General features: G+C 45.2%; 1 protein-coding gene across 38 annotated transcripts in view; it reads right to left on the bottom strand.

The window, feature by feature from the left end:
* Window positions 1–19157, bottom strand: part of LOC110501892 (FERM domain-containing protein 4A) — a 188610-nt gene that overhangs the window by 93605 nt on the left and 75848 nt on the right. For 23 of the 38 annotated variants that reach the window (XM_090207383.1, XM_090207462.1, XM_090207351.1 and 20 more), the window contains exon 1: window positions 9569–10132. The exons of 11 other annotated variants lie outside the window; for them this stretch is intronic. In XM_090207383.1, coding sequence (XP_090063509.1) covers window positions 9569–9661 — 93 coding nt within the window. In that variant the 5' untranslated portion in view covers window positions 9662–10132. Of the gene's footprint in view, window positions 1–9568; window positions 10135–19157 lie in introns of those variants that run through there. 4 more of the 38 variants (XM_090207323.1, XM_090207429.1, XM_090207291.1 and 1 more) reach the window with 1 other exon arrangement.

Consider the following 19157-nt stretch of genomic DNA (forward strand, 5'->3'; position numbering starts at 1 on the left):
TTCTTTCATCTCCCTCTTCCTCTGTCTCCCCCACTCTCTCCCTATCTCTTTTTATGTTCTTAGTTTTGTAGAGAAGCGGTGGATTAACTGAGCAGCTTATGATAGTAGGAAGTAATCCTCTCTGAATCAATACCTGAGTGATCAGATCAACCATTATTTGGTTGATACTTAATTGAGTTTTCAAAAACGGTGAAATCAACTTGTGAAGAGGCTGGAAGAATTATGAGGAAGAACGATAGAGAAAGAGTAAACAAGAACAGACAGAAATAGATGGACGTGTAGGTGACAGACAGATGAAGAAAGAAAATAAGGGAATACAAAAACAAAGTTAGAGATGAAAAGAAATCCAGAGAGATGTTTAAGGATAAGAAAAGACAACAGATTCTTGAAAGAGGAGAAAGGAGGGATTGGAGAACAAGAGAAAAGGAGTGCATCTCCTCCTCATTGCTGTGTGGTTAACGAGGCGTGGCTTGTTCGGCTGTGTCACAACCGTTGACCGTGTTCTTCCTGTAGACATCACTTAATTAACCACGACTCAGACAGACCATCATCCATCACTAATAACATACCCAGACACAGAAATATACATCTGCATTAGGGAAGAGAGATGGAGAAAGAGAGGCAAAGAGCAAACCTTGGATATAGTATATGCGTTGGAGGGGAGATACATTTACTGAAGACTTTTCACAAGTTTGGTATTGTTCACTAGATTTTCAAATAACAATCCTCCAAACTTCACTTCCTTTCAAACTAAAATGCTAAAACACACAGAGCTACGCTTACAGTACACTGTTAGAAAAATGGGTTTCCGAAGGGTTCTTCCACTGTCTCCATAGACCCAGTTGGTATGAAATAGAATGTTGTGGCCCCACCTGCCTGTGGAGAAAACAACCCGTGGTTACCTTGGATACCCAATTGGCTGACACAAAAATTGTCTCACCCAGCAAAAATTGTCTCACCCAATTTTCTTCTTATCTGCTTGTTTTAGTCAGTTACAAAACTACATTTAAGAAAAGTACATGTCTGAAGACTACTTTTCAACGTTAGCCACATGAGTGAGTGCTAGCTAGCTAAATTACTAACCAGAACACTAAGCTAGCCAAGACCAACAACCCAAACAAACAGACTATAAAGCTACATGTGAGAGGAGTTACAAACGGAATGTGCTAAATGAGTTAAATGTCTTACCTCTGACGAAACACACATACTGTAGCTACATGTAGCCTACTTGGACACCAAGTCCCCACAATTTACCCCTCTGCCACATCGAATAACCTGAAGCCACAAGGGTCTTCTCGCAGGATCTACTTCCTTACGTTGTAGCATTGCAAACCGTAGGCTGGGATGTTTGACCTGGTTACATGTACATTGAACAACACAGCAGCTTTTCAGCATTTTTGAAAAACAAAAAATCTATGACAAAGTTGGCTTTTTACAATTGGGGTCAATAGGAAAGTGTTTGTTTTCCTCAATTTGTGGCCCTGGTCAAGGGGAATTCCTTTTTATTGACATGAATACTGACTCGGAGTAAAGGAGAAACCTTTTGGGTTCCAGGAAGAACTCTTTTGGGTTTCAAGTAGAACCCTCTGTGGAAAGGGTTACATGGATCTCAAAAGGGTTCTTCAAAGGGTTCTCCTGTGGGGACAGCCAAGGAACCCTCTAAAGTTTTCTAGATAGCACACCTCTTATTAAAGAGTGTATAGCATCACATTTAACCCTTTCCAGAGCTTTCAGCTTCAGAGAAGATCTAAAGTAATAGAACTGAGCATCAGAGTTTCACTGGTGGTATTGATACTCTTTAACATTATGTCATGGATAATGAACTGGAGGATCCCATACAGGTATCTAATAGGACAAGGAGGTACAGGAGAGAGATGCAGCTGTGGCTGGATCATCTGGAGCTGACAGACAGATGAAAGTAGACAAAGCAGGGCGGATGCTCCAGTCAATCAGGTAATGAACACATGAAGTAAACAACACAGACCTTTTCACCGCTGATTGAATACTCTGCCTTTGAAACGAGAAAGCCGATTGATGCATTGTCAGTGTATAGAAGTCTTGCAGCAGCATGAAGGCCTATGTTGAAATGTCTCTAAAAGCATCAGCTGAGATTTATAATCAAACGCTTGGCCAAGCTTTTCACACACAAATATCTTAAATACCTCGCACGCATACACACACACACACAAACTGCCGTACATGGTGAGAGGAGAGTTGCAGTGGCCTTCTCCACACACAAAAAAAACGAATTACTGAAGCTCAACCCTAGCATGTTTGTGTGTGTGTGTGTGTGACACCACACAGCTGTCAGCAGAGGAATGAGAGGCTTAGATTGAGAATACAATCAGAGAGAGAGAGAGAGAGAGAGAGAGAGAGAGAGACCCCTCTGTATGTGATTTTGTGAATCTGCATCTCTCTATTAATGGAGATGGGGAGGTCTGATTCTGCTTCTGGGTAGGAGTGTGTGTGTTTGTGTTTGTGTTTGTGTGTGTGTGTGTGTGCGTGTGCGAGTGCGCGTGTGCGTGTGTGTGTTTGTGTGTGTGTGTGTGTGTATGTGTGTTTGTGTGTGCGTGTGTACTTCAAAATAATCAATCAGCGTAAAGCAGCATGGTAAAAATAACAATCTATCTGTGTGACAGTGATGGCTCTGTTTTTTACCTCCTCACAACAATCAATCAAACAGCACTTCGCAACAAAGCACATTCCAGCAGAGAGACAGAAGATGGTTAACTAATGTAACTAATAAAACAAACCATGCTAACTAACTAATAAAACAAACCATGCTAACTAGTAACATTAACACTAAGGAAAGAGTTTGAGTGTCTTATTGTAAAATGTGACACTTCATGTAACAAGGATTGTACTCTCTAGTAGCTTCCCTATATGATTATGTAGGAATGAGGCCTGTCAACTACGCCATGTTTCCTGTGTATTGGTGTGAAGGTTATAGCATTAAACTTCCTGTGTACTAATATAAAGGTTGTTTCCTTATTTCAGTTTCTCTCCCTCTCTCTCTCTCTGTGTGTGTGTACAGTGTATGTATCCTCTAGCCATGTTTAGGGTATGAAAGCTACACACATCAAAGCTTCTTCTGCATTTAGGTCACCCTGTGTTTTGGTGTGTGCGTGTATGTGTGTGTTTGTATGTTGTGTGGGTGTGTGTCTGCAGGCTTCAGCTAGAAACTAACAGCTCACTGAACAGCTCCTGTCATTTGAAGTGAATCCTGGAGGAAAAACCTATTACATTCACAACAAATAAAGCATGTTAATCAACCTAAACTAAGGTAGGCTTAAATCACATCACTCCAAACAGGATACACAACCACTAACCAGAACAACCAACCACTTCTAATGAAAACCAAGAGAAACACGCATCAGCTCTCTTCTAATTTCAAATGCTCTTTAGATGACACCTCAGGAACAGGTGTTTGTTTTCCATAGTAGAAATGTCAGCCTTGTGCCCAATGTCCACATGTGATCAGACCTCTGTGAACGAAACCACAGCGAAAGGTTTTGGTTGGCCACAGCGTTACAAGACCCTTCTACTATCTTTATGTAAATCCTGCTCTATTGGATCACGCAAGCAGTTCCCTAACATCTATGACCCACATGCAGTCTTTAAATGTTTCATGTGGCCTTGGAACTAAACAGCACCGTGTCTCTACCACCAGAGGGCCAGCTGTTGGGGACCCAGAGAAAGGTTCTAGCTGGCACTCCTCTACCATAGAACCAGGGTTGGGGAGTAAGGGATTACGTGTTAGGGATTACAAAAACAACAGTAACAATAATCCATTAAATTAATCAGTAATCAGTAATTTATCAGTAATCTGATAACAGATACTCTAGAAAAACTAGATGAGTACTTTTAAATTCAGAAAGGATGTTCACGGAATAATTTTTTTGGACACTTCAAATCAGCACTGAAAAATGCTGCAAGTTTAAATTTGTTCAACGTGAGCGAGTTTGACCATAAATCAGAGACCACTGTGATGACTCACCAAATGTGTTTGATGGATTGTGGGAAAAGAGCAGGAATAGGCTTTTGTAGGCTACAGTCCAAACTATAGTGACAAGAAAAAGTATGTGAACCCTTTGGAAATACCTGGATTTCTGGTCATGAAATGTGATCTGATCTTCGTCTAGGTCACAACAATAGACAAAAACAGTCTGCTTAAACTAATAACACACAAACAATTCTAAGTGTCTTTATTGAACACACCGTGTAAACATTCACAGTGCAGGGTGGAAAAACTATGTGAACTCATTTAATAACTGGTTGACCCTACTTTGGCAGCAATAACCTCAACCATACGTTTCATGTTGTTGCGGATCAGACCTGCACAACGGTCAGGAGGAATTTTGGACCATTCCTCTTTAAAAAATTGTTTCAGTTCAGCAATATTCTTGGGATGTCTGGTGTGAACTTCTCTCTTGAGGTCATGCCACAGCATCTCAATCGGGTCGAGGTCAAGACTCTGACTGGGCCACTCCAGAAGGCATATTTGTTTTCTGTTGAAGACATTCTGTTGTTGATTTATTTCTGTGTTTTGGGTCGTTGTCCTGTTGCATCAACCAACTTCTGTTGAGCTTCAATTGTCGGACAGATAGCCTAACATTCTCCTGCAAAATGTCTTGATAAACTTGGGAATTCATTTTTCCGTCGATGACAGCAAGCTGTCCAGGCCCTGAGGCAGCAAAGCAGCCCCAAACCATGAAACTCCCTCCAACATACTTTACAGCTGGGGTGAGGTTTTGATGTTGGTGTGCTGTGCCTTTTTTTATCCACACATAGTGTTGTGTGTTCCTCCCAAACAACTCAACTGTAGTTTCATCTGTCCACAGAATATTTTGCCAGTAGCGCTGTGGAACATCAAGGTGCTCTTTTGCAAACTTCAGATGTGCAGCAATGTTTGTTTTTGGACAGCAGTGGCTTCTTCCGTGATGTCCTCCCATGAACACCATTCTTGTTTAGTGTTTTATGTATTGTATCCTCGTCAACAGAGATGTTAGCATGTTCCAGAGATTTCTGTAAGTCTTTAGCTGACACTCTAGGACTCTTCTTATCTTCTCCTTCCAGTTCTCTGCTGCCAATGACTGGAACGAACTACAAAAATATCTGAAACTGGAAACACTTATCTCCCTCACTAGCTTTAAGCACCAGCTGTCAGAGCAGCTCACAGATTACTGCACCTGTAATTTAGCCCAAACAACTACCTCTCCCCCTACTGTATTTATTTATTTTGTTCCTTTGCACCCCATTATTTCTATCTCTACCTGCACATTCTTCCACTGCAAATCTACCATTCCAGTGTTTTACTTGCTATACTGTATTTACTTTGCCACCATGGCCTTGTTTTGCCTTTACCTCCCTTATCTCACCTCATTTTCTCACATCGTATATAGACTTGTTTATACTGTATTATTGACTGTATGTTTGTTTTACTCCATGTGTAACTCTGTGTTGTTGTATGTGTCGAACTGCTTTTCTTTATCTTGGCCAGGTCGCAATTGTAAATGAGAACTTGTTCTCAACTTGCCTACCTGGTTAAATAAAGGTGAAATAAATCAATTGAGCAGCCTGTGCTGTGCTCTTGCTGTCATCTTTGCAGGACGGCCACTCCTAGGGAGAGTAGCAACAGTGCTGAACTTTCTCCATTTACAAACAATTTGTCCTACCGTGGAGTGATGAACATCAAGGCTTTTAGAGATACTTTTGTAACCCTTTCCAGCTTTATGCAAGTCAACAATTCTTCATCTTAGGTCTTCTGAGATCTCTTTTGTTCGAGGCATGGTTCAAATCAGGTAATGCTGCTTGTGAATAGCAAACTCAGAGTGTTTTTTATAGGGCAAAGCAGCTCTAACCAACATCTCTAATCTCGTCTCATTGATTGGACTCCAGGTTGGCCGACTCCTGACTCCAATTAGCTTTAGGAGAAGTCATTATCCTAGGGGTTTCACCTACTTTTTCAACCTACACTGTGAATGTTTAAATTATGTATTCAATATTGACAAGAAAAATACAATAATTTGTGTGTTATTAGTTTAAGCACACTATGTTTGTCTATTGTTGTGACTTAGATGGAGATCAGATCAAATTTGATGACCAATTTATCCAGGAATCCAGGTCACTCCAAAGGGTTCACATTCTTTTTCTTGCCAATCTATGGCTTCCAATGGTGCGACTGCTGTCGGCATCCAAAGATGATCCAACTTGAATAAATGCTTGGGGGTAAGGAAGACAGCAGTGGTGTAGTCTATGGCGATATGGATATCACTTATTATTGATATCTACAAAGCGCATTGATGTGAAACACTGCTGCTCTCTCATTTAGCTATTTGCGCCTAACGGATTGTGGTTGTTGAGGATGGCTGTTCACAAATCTAAATGTGTATTTGAACCTAATAATGGTTGAATTCAAGAAGTTTAAGCTGCCTATCAATCATTGTCTTTGAAACCAGTGGACAGCCAGTGAAAAATGTGACTCTTGCAACAGCTGCACAGTGCGGATCCAAGACTATGGAACAAAAATGAGGCTTTTATTGATCAGTCGAGTTCATGCTGATAAAAAAGAAATCCTTAGGCCTGATGGACACATGCTCAAACTCACACACTTTTGATACACTTAAAGGGGGAATCTGTAATTGATACATACCTTTTTGGATTATATACTGTATATATATATATATATATATATATATATATATATATTGATTCTTCAAGAATATAAATCATAAATTCCTCACACTCCATGAGAACCCAAAATATAAGCTAGTTTTTCTCCAATGTTTGTAAACATTGTAAATGCAAACAAACACTGTATAGCCTCATAACATGGTTAAAACAATAATGCTGATATCATGGATGGTCAGTCCTTGCATCCATAGCTGACTAATAATCTGAGAGTGGTTACATTTATCCAGGCCCATACCTCAGCTTTTTACCAAAACAGAGGCTGTTTAGTTATTGTTTCATCTGTGGATTTGCCCTTCAAACAGCTGCAAATGATCAAGATAAAGTGTCACCAACAAAAATGTAAACAATAGGCCTATAGCAAATGCAGCATATGGCTTTCATTTTTCACATGTAGTGCTCAAAGCATGCCTTTCAATGAGCACTGCACTTATATTTCAACTCGAATCAATGAATCATCAATCAGTCCACCATGACATCAAAATCATAAACAACAGAGTCGGGCTGGCTAATTTGTTTTGGGGTTATGCTCAGGTAAAACTATTTGGCTAATCTATACTTCCATATTTCCAATTATTATATGTAGTAGAAAGCGATGGGTTAGAAGAAGCCTACATAACCAGCCCATAAAGTAAAATTGAACATCCATATATGGCCAATTATGTAATCTTTAACATTGATTTATCTTGTAATAGATGTTGTTCAATTGGTAACATACACTTTTGTCTTCTTCTAATGCCTCTTAAGGGGAAAGTAATCAAACAAGTAACTGAATGTAATCAGATTACGTTACTGAGTTTGGGGTACTCCAAAGTTACGTTTCTGACTACAATTGAGGACAGGTAACTAGTAACTGTAACGAATTACATTTAGAAAGTAACCTACCCAACCCTGCATAGAACCATAGCCTGAGAGCATATCCTCTGGAAGAGCTGTCACTCTAAAGGTATGTTGTGTGTTAAAGCCCATCCACACAAACTGCACTTAACTCTGATTCACTTTGTACCATTACTGTTTCAACATGAAATCAGGACTAACCCCTCTTTACCACAGCATGATGGGAATGTTATTATCACTCACTCACGGAAGCGCATGCAACACACACTCGTGCTGAAAACATGTTGGCTTAAGAGTTAGTGAGTCATGCAGCAGGTCAGAACATGTCCTGAGGTTTGACTGTGACAGTACCTCTGAATAGACCAGCCAGGTCAGTATTCCACATCCGTCCAAGTCTGAGGACATTGCTAGTTGACGTGGAAACCGGCCACTAGGGGAAACAGTGATGTTCAATGTCTAATTCTGAAGTGAGACTGTGAGAGCTGGTTGGAATAGACATACAGTACATTCCATCTGAAGTGAGACTGTGAGAGCTGGTTGGAATAGACATACAGTACATTCCATCTGAAGTGAGACTGTGAGAGCTGGTTGGAATAGACATACAGTACATTCCATCTGAAGTGAGACTGTGAGATCTGGTTGGAATAGACATACAGTACATTCCATCTGAAGTGAGACTGTGAGAGCTGGTTGGAATAGACATACAGTACATTCCATCTGAAGTGAGACTGTGAGAGCTGGTTGGAATAGACATACAGTACATTCCATCTGAAGTGAGACTGTGAGAGCTGGTTGGAATAGACATACAGTACATTCCATCTGAAGTGAGACTGTGAGAGCTGGTTGGAATAGACATACAGTACATTCCATCTGAAGTGAGACTGTGAGAGCTGGTTGGAATAGACATACAGTACATTCCATCTGAAGTGAGACTGTGAGAGCTGGTTGGAATAGACATACAGTACATTCCATCTGAAGTGAGACTGTGAGAGCTGGTTGGAATAGACATACAGTACATTCCATCTGAAGTGAGACTGTGAGAGCTGGTTGGAATAGACATACAGTACATTCCTCTTAAACCAGATAAATGCAACACCTCAAATCAGAACAACAGGATCAAACTGAAAGTAAAAATGTGAAGTCCGTTGACAGTCATAGCTGCCTGGCATGCATAAGCTGTCCTCTGTGTGTAACTAGACAGGATAGGACATGGAGGATAATGATTAGCCATGCTATGCTAGGCTTGGCTATATACAGCTCTGTTACAGTATGGTAACAGTATGCTATCTAAATAAGTCAGTAAGCCAATATCACACAAGCACATAGTAGATTGAGACCTCAATGACCTTAAAACTGGGTAAGAATTAAGATGGACATGCAAGAGGTAGAGAGAGAGAGTGACAGAGAGACAGTCATTGTTCACTCAGTGTGCAGTTTCAGATTAAAAGCTTTTCTCTTGCTTTGCTTTCCAACTCAATCTCCTACCGTCCCTGGATTAGCCAAATAACCCTTAAATCCCAACCACACACAACGGCACAGCAAGACAGAGGAGAGAGAGGCAGAGAGTGAGAAGCAGTGAAAGATTGAAAGAGACAAGCAGGGAGCCTGACAGAGAGCGAGAGAGAGAGAGAGAGAGAGTGAGAGAGAGACAGAGGGAGAGAGACAGAGAGAGAGAGATGGAGAGACAGAGAGAGAGAGGGAGAGACAGACAGACAGAGAGAGAGAGAGAGGGAGAGAGAGACAGACACAGAGACAGACAGAGAGAGGGAGAGACAGAGAGAGAGTGAGAGACAGAGAGAGAGAGAGATAGAGACAGAGAGACAGACAGAGAGAGGGAGAGACAGACAGACAGAGAGAGAGAGAGGGAGAGAGAGACAGACACAGAGACAGACAGAGAGAGGGAGAGACAGACAGACAGAGAGAGGGAGAGACAGACAGAGAGAGGGAGAGGGAGAGAGAGACAGAGAGAGAGTGGGAGAGAGAGAGACAGAGGGAGAGAGACAGAGAGAGAGAGAGGAGGGTGTAATCCAGTGTATCTTACCCTCTCTCCACTGTTCCGTCGTAACGTTCCCACCGGTAGTTTGAGCATGAGTCTGCGGGTCCTACCCGGGGTTACAGCCCCCTGCACCACCATGGCACGACCCTCAGTGTGTGTGTGTGTTAGTGTGTGAGTGTGTGTAGAGAGAGAACATCTATTCGCATCCAGCCTAGAAGCAGCTCTCGCGAGCTAGCATGTGTTTGTGTGAGAGAGTGGGTATGAGTAGTCCCAGTCCTGTCTTCCCTCCTTCTCTCCTCTGTTAGTCTTGGTGAGAGGAGAGTGTGTATCTCTCTGATTCAGAGAACTGCCCATTCTCCTCTGCTTAGCTACGCTCCACTCTGCTGCTCTTGCACACGGTGTGTGTGCTCGCGTGAGTAGGCCTATGTTTGTGAGGAAAGGGAGGGAGTATGCTTTGTTTCTTTTCTCTCTCTTCCACTTCAGTCTGTCTCTATCCCGCCTTCTCTCTCTGTAGCCTGTGGGGTCTCTCTCTCTCTCTCTCTCTCTCTCTCTCTCTCTCTCTCTGTCTCTCTCTCTATCTCTGTCTCTCTCTCTCTCTCTCTCTCTCTCTCTCTCTCTCTCTCTCTCTCTCTCTCGCTCTCTCTCTCTCTATCTCTGTCTCTCTCTCTCTCTCTCTCTCTCTCTCGCTCTCTCTCGTCAGGGGCTTAACCAGGTCACTGGTTTAATGTGACGCTACGGTGGTTATTAGCATACGCACACTTGGTCACGTGATCACAAAGGAATAGTGAGTGTGCGTGGCGGGGAGGGGGGCGGGGGTGGGAGGTTGACACACACACACACACACATTAGTACAGTGGGTCACGTGGTACACCTCAAAAGGAATATGTGATGTTTTGCCATCTGGGGAGTGGATTATCTTTAAATCCCACATCCAGCTTTCACCCCTTCTGTCTGGAGCACAGAGAGGGATACCCCTAAACACGTGCACAAACGCACGCACACTTGAATGCACGGCCACCGATAAGCCAGGATCCCAAAGAGAGGGGGAATGTCTTCAAAGCTGGCCACTAGGGGCAACAGTAATCGCCATCAAGTAGGCTTGGGTTTTGATGAGGTGTTGTGGACAGGGGTGGTGGATTTCTCTGGATCAGAAGGTTGTGTGTTTGATCCCGATCATGGACATTGTTTTTTATTTTTAACCCTTAACCATTTGGAATGAGTGTCTAAACTTAACCTTTAACTAGTAAATTTGACGTTTGGAGAAATAGAATGACATAAGGCAGCAGGAGCAAGAAAACTGTTTGAAATTTGACGTTTTGAGAACGTGGCTGAACATCTAATTTTGTAGTGAAACTGTGAGAGCTTGTTGGGCAAAAAACCCATCTGTCCTGATAGGAAGGGAGTCCAGTGCTAAGCTTAAGCCATGGAGCAGTGTGGCCCTTGTCTGACCATCAGATCAATTGGCTGGGTTAGGGTTGACTTGAGTTACAGCTGGTTCTAGTGACCCACTGTCATTTTCTTATAATCACTCTGCACAGCTCAGCTTCCCTCAATTAGCTGGTCAATACTGCATCGTCAGGTGATTAGTAAGAGTGTATAAACACACATTTATTTCACGCACACACGCGACAGGAGTATCGGAGGTGGTTGGTGGACTACGCTTGTATAATGAGTAACCTTGCCTGAGAGTTGAAGACACAGAGTTCGACACACACACACACACACACTGATCTACAACATCCAGAATAAAGGAGCAGCCCTCTAAAAATCCCACCCCCCCTGTAATTCATGGCATTAGAGGTGTTTGAAACACAACTTTTATGGACATGATATTGCAAACACAAACACATGCACACACATACACACATACACACACACGTACACTCTCACACACACACACTGTGGTTAAAGCTGTGCCAACCACACAGGAGAAAGTAATCTGCACTAGTAATCCCCACTAAGCATAATTTATTCAATACTCTGGCTTACATCAGGAGTGTGTGTGTGTGTGTGTTTCTGTGTGTGCGTGTGAGTGTGTCCTACATAAGAAATATCAGCGGGCTATATATAACCCCACAGAGTGCAGGCAACATCCACGACTCAGAGACTCAAACTGGAGGGAATGAAAGAGAAGATGAAAGTAACTACTGATCTGTTTTCACTGTCAGATGTGTTTGAAATGAAAACACATCTCTGTGATATGTTAGATTAATTATGTTATTGTGACGGGAGATATCCTATTTTATCTTGTTCATCAGGAGGAAAAATGACGTGGCTGTCCATAATGAACTACTAAAGACTGCAAGTGTAGGCTTACTAAAAAGAGTTGAAAATGTTGAATACCACAGTAATGATAAAGGCTCCAGTTCTCAATAATCTTAACAGGAGGGGAAGACATGATTTAACTCTTCAGGCAAGATACAGTACACTATGACCTATTTCAGTTGAACATACACACAGCACCCTGACATACAGGTCAACACACACACACACACACACACACACACACACACACACACACACACACACACACACACACACACACACACACACACACACACACACACACACACACACACACACACACACAAACACACACACACACAGCACCCTGACATACGGGACAACAAAACACACACACACACACACACACACACACACACACACACACACACACACACACACACACACACACACACACACACACACAACACCCTGACATACGGGACAACAAAACACACACACACACACACACACACACACACACACACACACACACACACAGTACCCTGACATACGGGACAACAAAACACACACACACACACACACACACACACACACACACACACACACACACACACACACACACACACACACACACACACACACACACACACACACAGTACCCTGACATACGGGACAACAAAACACACACACACACACACACACACACACAGCACCCTGACATACGGGACAACAAAACACACACACACACACACACACACACACACACACACACACACACACAGTGCCACCATCAGGACAATTGGACAAATTGGCCTAGGATTCACTACTTAGGTACTCCTTACCGTGCCTGCCAAATATCAGAACTCAACATCGAACAAGTCAGCAATATGCTTTTGATGTATTTTGGATAGGGTTGCAACAAATTCACGTGTTCTCAAAATCCCAGTTGGAGGATTTCCATCCTGTTTCTGGGAAACCAGGGAATATATTGAAAGTTCCTGTAATTTTACAACTCTAATTTTGGACCATTTTCAATGATGTTTACTAATTTAAGTATCTTCTTCTCCAGAACCGCTGAAACCATCAGCCCCAAAACTTGGTATATATGGATGCACATCTTCAAGTGCAATTTTTTCCAAGACTCAAACAAACAAAAGCCAATGAGCTTTAATGAATTGTTTTTCCCGTCCAACAGCGCCACCATGCAACTAAACTGAAGCATACGTTACAGGTTAGCTATGTTCGTATCTTTGAGCATGTGTGCCAAATGTCATATATGTCATGTACTGTCATGTTGTCTTGTCTCTGTCCTTTCCCTTCACCCTGTCTCCCTCTGCTGGTCGTGTTAGGTTACCTTTTCTCCCCCGCTTTCCCCCAGCTGTCCCTTGTCTCCTCTAACTACCCATTCACCCCGTTCCCCACCTGTTCCCTTTTTCCCTCTGATTAGGTCCCTATATCTCTCTCTGTTTCTGCTCCTGTCCTTGTCGGATTCTTGTTTGTTTGTGTCATTCATGCCTGAACCAGACTGCCGTCATGTTTGCTGTAACATTGTCCTGTCCTGTCGGAATCTGCCGGTCCATCTGAGCCTACCTATGTTTGGTAATTAAAGAAGCTCTGTTTAAGTTGATTCGCTTTTGGGTCCTCATTCACGCACCGTAACAGAAGAATCCGACCAAGAATGGACCCAGCGACTTCGGATCCTCTCCACTCAGCCGTCGAGATCCAGGGAGCGATGCTAGGCAGACACGAGCAGGAATTGTCTGCTGCTCGACATGCCGTTGAGACCCTGGCCACCCAAGTCTCCAACCTCACAGAACAGGTTCACCATCTCCGCCTCGATCCACCGGCCACTTCCAGGGCTTTCGAATCTCCGGAGCCCAGAATCAATAACCCGCCGTGTTACTCTGGGGAGCCCACTGAATGCCGCTCGTTCCTCACCCAGTGTGATATTGTGTTTTCTCTCCAGCCCAACACTTACTCCAGGAGCACTGCTCGTGTCGCCTACGTCATATCTCTCCTTGTTGGACGGGCTCGTGAGTGGGGCACGGCAATCTGGGAGGCAAGGGCTGAGTGTACTAACCAGTATCAAGACTTTAAGGAGGAGATGATACGGGTTTTTGATCGATCTGTTTTTGGGGAGGAGGCTTCCAGGGCCCTGTCTTCCCTATGTCAAGGCAATCGATCCATAACAGACTACTCTATTGAGTTTCGCACTCTTGCTGTCTCCAGTGGCTGGAACGAGCCGGCCTTGCTCGCTCGTCTTCTGGAGGGTTTCCGCGCAGAGGTAAAGGATGAAATTCTCTCCCGGGAGGTTCCTTCCAGCGTGGATTCCTTGATTGAACTCGCTATTCGCATTGAGCGACGGGTTGATCTTCGTCACCGAGCTCGTGGAAAGGAGCTCGCGCTCTCCGTCGCCTCCCTCTCCGCATCACTACCATCTTCCTCTGCCGGCTCGGGTGCTGAGCCCATGCAGCTGGGAGGTATCCGCATCTCGACTAAGGAGAGGGAACGGAGAATCATCCACCGCCTCTGTCTCTATTGCGGTTCCGCTGGTCATTTTGTCACTTCATGTCCAGTAAAAGGCCAGAGCTCGTCAGTAAGCGGAGGGCTACTGGTGAGCGCTACTACTCCTGTCTCTCCTTCAAGATCCTGCACTACCTTGTCGGTCCATCTACGCTGGACCGGTTCGTCAGCTTCCTGCAGTGCCTTAATAGACTCTGGGGCGGAGGGCTGTTTTATGGACGAGACCTGGGCTCGGGAACATGACATTCCTCTCAGACAGTTAAAGGAGCCCACGGCCTTGTTCGCCCTGGATGGTAGTCCTCTCCCCAGGATTCAGCGTGAGACGCTACCTTTAACCCTCACTGTTTCTGGTAATCATAGTGAAACCATTTCTTTTTTAATTTTTCGTTCACCTTTTACACCTGTTGTTTTGGGCCATCCCTGGCTAGTTTGTCATAATCCTTCCATTAATTGGTCTAGTAATTCTATCCTCTCCTGGAACGTCTCTTGTCATGTGAAATGTTTAATGTCTGCTATCCCTCCTGTTTCCTCTGTCTCTTCTTCACAGGAGGAGCCTGGTGATTTGACAGGGGTGCCGGAGGAATATCACGATCTGCGCACGGTGTTCAGTCGGTCCAGGGCCACCTCTCTTCCTCCACACCGGTCGTATGATTGTAGTATTGATCTCCTTCCGGGAACCACCCCCCCCCGGGGTAGACTATACTCTCTGTCGGCTCCCGAACGTAAGGCTCTCGAAGATTATTTGTCTGTAGCTCTTGACGCCGGTACCATAGTCCCCTCCTCCTCTCCCGCCGGAGCGGGGTTTTTTTTTGTCAAGAAGAAGGACGGGTCTCTGCGCCCCTGCATAGATTATCGAGGGCTGAATGACATAACAGTGAAGAATCGTTATCCGCTTCCTCTTATGTCTTCAGCCTTCGAGATCCTGCAGGGAGCCAGGTTTTTCACTAAGTTGGACCTTCGTAACGCTTACCATCTCGTGCGCATCAGGGAGGGGGACGAGTGGAAGACGGCGTTTAACACTCCGTTAGGGCACTTTGAATACCGGGTTCTTCCTTTCGGCCTCGCTAACGCTCCAGCTGTCTTTCAGGCATTAGTCAATGATGTCCTGAGAGACATGCTGAACATCTTTGTTTTCGTTTACCTTGACGATATCCTGATTTTTTCACCGTCACTCCAGATTCATGTTCAGCACGTTCGACGTGTCCTCCAGCGCCTTTTAGAGAATTGTCTTTTTGTGAAGGCTGAGAAGTGCACTTTTCATGCCTCCTCCGTCACATTTCTCGGTTCTGTTATTTCCGCTGAAGGCATTAAGATGGATCCCGCTAAGGTCCAAGCTGTCATTGATTGGCCCGTCCCTAAGTCACGCGTCGAGCTGCAGCGCTTTCTCGGCTTCGCGAACTTCTATCGTCGTTTCATCCGTAATTTCGGTCAGGTGGCAGCTCCTCTCACAGCCCTTACTTCTGTCAAGACGTGCTTTAAGTGGTCCGTTTCCGCCCAGGGAGCTTTTGATCTCCTCAAGAATCGTTTTACATCCGCTCCTATCCTTGTTACACCTGACGTCTCTAGACAGTTCGTTGTCGAGGTTGACGCGTCAGAGGTGGGAGTGGGAGCCATCCTTTCTCAGCGCTCCCTCTCTGACGACAAGGTCCACCCATGCGCGTATTTTTCTCATCGCCTGTCGCCGTCGGAACGTAACTATGATGTGGGTAACCGCGAACTGCTCGCCATCCGGTTAGCCCTAGGCGAATGGCGACAGTGGTTGGAGGGGGCGACCGTTCCTTTTGTCGTTTGGACTGACCATAGGAACCTTGAGTACATCCGTTCTGCCAAACGACTTAATGCGCGTCAGGCGCGTTGGGCGCTGTTTTTCGCTCGTTTCGAGTTCGTGATTTCTTATCGTCCGGGCTCTAAGAACACCAAGCCTGATGCTTTGTCTCGTCTCTTCAGTTCTTCAGTAGCCTCCACTGACCCCGAGGGGATTCTCCCTGAGGGGCGTGTTGTCGGGTTGACTGTCTGGGGAATTGAGAGGCAGGTAAAGCAAGCACTCACTCAAACTCCGTCGCCGCGCGCTTGTCCTAGGAACCTTCTTTTCGTTCCCGTTCCTACTCGTCTGGCCGTTCTTCAGTGGGCTCACTCTGCCAAGTTAGCCGGCCACCCTGGCGTTCGGGGTACGCTTGCTTCCATTCGCCAGCGTTTCTGGTGGCCCACCCGGGAGCATGACACGCGTCGTTTCGTGGCTGCTTGTTCGGTCTGCGCGCAGACTAAGTCCGGTAACTCTCCTCCTGCCGGCCGTCTCAGGCCGCTTCCTATTCCCTCTCGACCGTGGTCTCACATTGCCTTAGATTTTGTCACCGGACTGCCTTCGTCAGCGGGGAAGACTGTTATTCTTACGGTTGTCGATAGGTTCTCTAAGGCGGCTCATTTCATTCCCCTTGCTAAGCTTCCTTCTGCTAAAGAGACGGCACAAATCATCATCGAGAATGTTTTCAGAATTCATGGCCTTCCGTCAGACGTCGTTTCGGACAGAGGTCCGCAATTCACGTCTCAATTTTGGAGGGAGTTTTGCCGTTTGATTGGGGCTTCCGTCAGTCTCTCTTCCGGCTTTCACCCCCAGTCTAACGGTCAAGCAGAACGGGCCAATCAGACTATTGGTCGCATCTTACGCAGTCTTTCTTTTCGCAACCCTGCGTCTTGGTCAGAACAGCTCCCCTGGGCAGAATACGCCCACAACTCGCTTCCTTCGTCTGCGACCGGGCTATCTCCTTTTCAGAGTAGCCTCGGGTACCAGCCTCCGTTGTTCTCATCTCAGTTCGCCGAGTCCAGCGTCCCCTCCGCTCAGGCTTTTGTCCAACGTTGCGAGCGCACCTGGAAGAGGGTCAGGTCTGCACTTTGCCGTTATAGGGCGCAGACTGTGAGAGCTGCTAATAAGCGTAGAACGAAGAGCCCTAGATATTGTCGCGGTCAGAGAGTTTGGCTCTCCACTCAGAACCTTCCCCTTAAGACGGCTTCTCGCAAGTTGACCCCGCGGTTCATTGGTCCATTCCGTATCTCTCAGGTCATTAATCCTGTCGCAGTGCGACTTCTTCTTCCGCGATATCTTCGTCGCGTCCACCCGGTCTTCCATGTCTCCTGTGTTAAGCCCGTTCTTCGCGCCCCCGCTCGTCTTCCCCCCCCCCCCCCATCCTTGTCGAGGGCGCACCTATCTACAGGGTCCGTAAAATCTTGGACATGCGTCCTCGGGGCCGTGGTCATCAGTACCTAGTTGACTGGGAGGGGTACGGTCCTGAGGAGAGGAGTTGGGTTCCCTCTCGGGACGTGCTGGACCGTGCGCTGATTGATGATTTCCTCCGTTGCCGCCAGGTTTCCTCCTCGAGTGCGCCAGGAGGCGCTCGGTGAGTGGGGGGGTACTGTCATGTACTGTCATGTTGTCTTGTCTCTGTCCTTTCCCTTCACCCTGTCTCCCTCTGCTGGTCGTGTTAGGTTACCTTTTCTCCCCCGCTTTCCCCCAGCTGTCCCTTGTCTCCTCTAACTACCCATTCACCCCGTTCCCCACCTGTTCCCTTTTTCCCTCTGATTAGGTCCCTATATCTCTCTCTGTTTCTGCTCCTGTCCTTGTCGGATTCTTGTTTGTTTGTGTCATTCATGCCTGAACCAGACTGCCGTCATGTTTGCTGTAACATTGTCCTGTCCTGTCGGAATCTGCCGGTCCATCTGAGCCTACCTATGTTTGGTAATTAAAGAAGCTCTGTTTAAGTTGATTCGCTTTTGGGTCCTCATTCACGCACCGTAACAATATATCTGAGTCAAACAGATCAAGAGATATAAATGTGTTCCTGTTATAGCACCTCCGTGTGGAGGTGCATATGTTGAGTCTAGACAGAGTTTGGAAGATGTGTACCAAGTTACGAATATGCGTGTCTGATTTATATGGTCAGTAGCGGCCAATGTTCTTTGATATACTTGCCTGGAAAATATTGCATTGGGAGAAATTGGTTCATAGATGCCATATATCAACGATTCATGCAGATCGGTCGTTCGGTGCCAGAGGAGTAGTGTTTTTCACACAATTCTAAATGGCAGAAAATCCATCATGACGGACTTTATGGGTCATCGAGGCAACTTTGTTTCTTGTTTGTACAATTGTACCAAATTTCACAACTCTAGGTCACACAGAGTGAGGGGCACGAGTTTTCAAAGTTTGCATTTTCAATTTGCTCGCACCATTTGGCCAATAGGAATGGCCTTAGACCTAACCATTTCACAGGAATTTCAATATTTTCCACAAATGTTTTCCACAGAATAATAATCGGCAACAAACGCAATAGTGTTTCACCCAGCTTCGCTGCTGGAACCCCTAACAACACACATAGGAACAAGCACACATGAGACATTCACAGACAGACTGAAGGGTTCTGATTAATTTAATTTCTCTCTCTGAACATACAGCAACCCCCAACATCCCCTGTCACACATTCTACCTAATCACCACAAAACCAGCATAGCCAGTTCCAGACACAAATAACTGAGTGAGTGAGTGAGAGAGAGAGAGAGAGTGAGAGAGAGAGAGAGAGAGAGAGAGAGAGAGAGAGAGAAAACAATGCCGTAACGAGCAGTACATTAATGACTACTAATGAGACCAGATTTTTCCTCAAACAATGCACCTGGTGTGTGTGTTTATTTATGATGTATTGTGTGGATTTGTGGATTGGCCTGTGTGTGTGTGTGTGTGTGTGTGTGTGTGTGTGTGTGTGTGTGTGTGTGTGTGTGTGTGTGTGTGTGTGTGTGTGCAGTCTCTGCCTGCACGTTCTGATTCATCCCTATGGTCCTTTGTCTGAGGTGTGTGTGTGTTTCTGGAAATGCCCTC

The sequence above is a fragment of the Oncorhynchus mykiss genome, chromosome 2, assembly GCF_057628025.1.
Source record: "Oncorhynchus mykiss isolate SJ-2025 chromosome 2, ASM5762802v1, whole genome shotgun sequence".
NCBI lineage: Eukaryota > Metazoa > Chordata > Actinopteri > Salmoniformes > Salmonidae > Oncorhynchus > Oncorhynchus mykiss.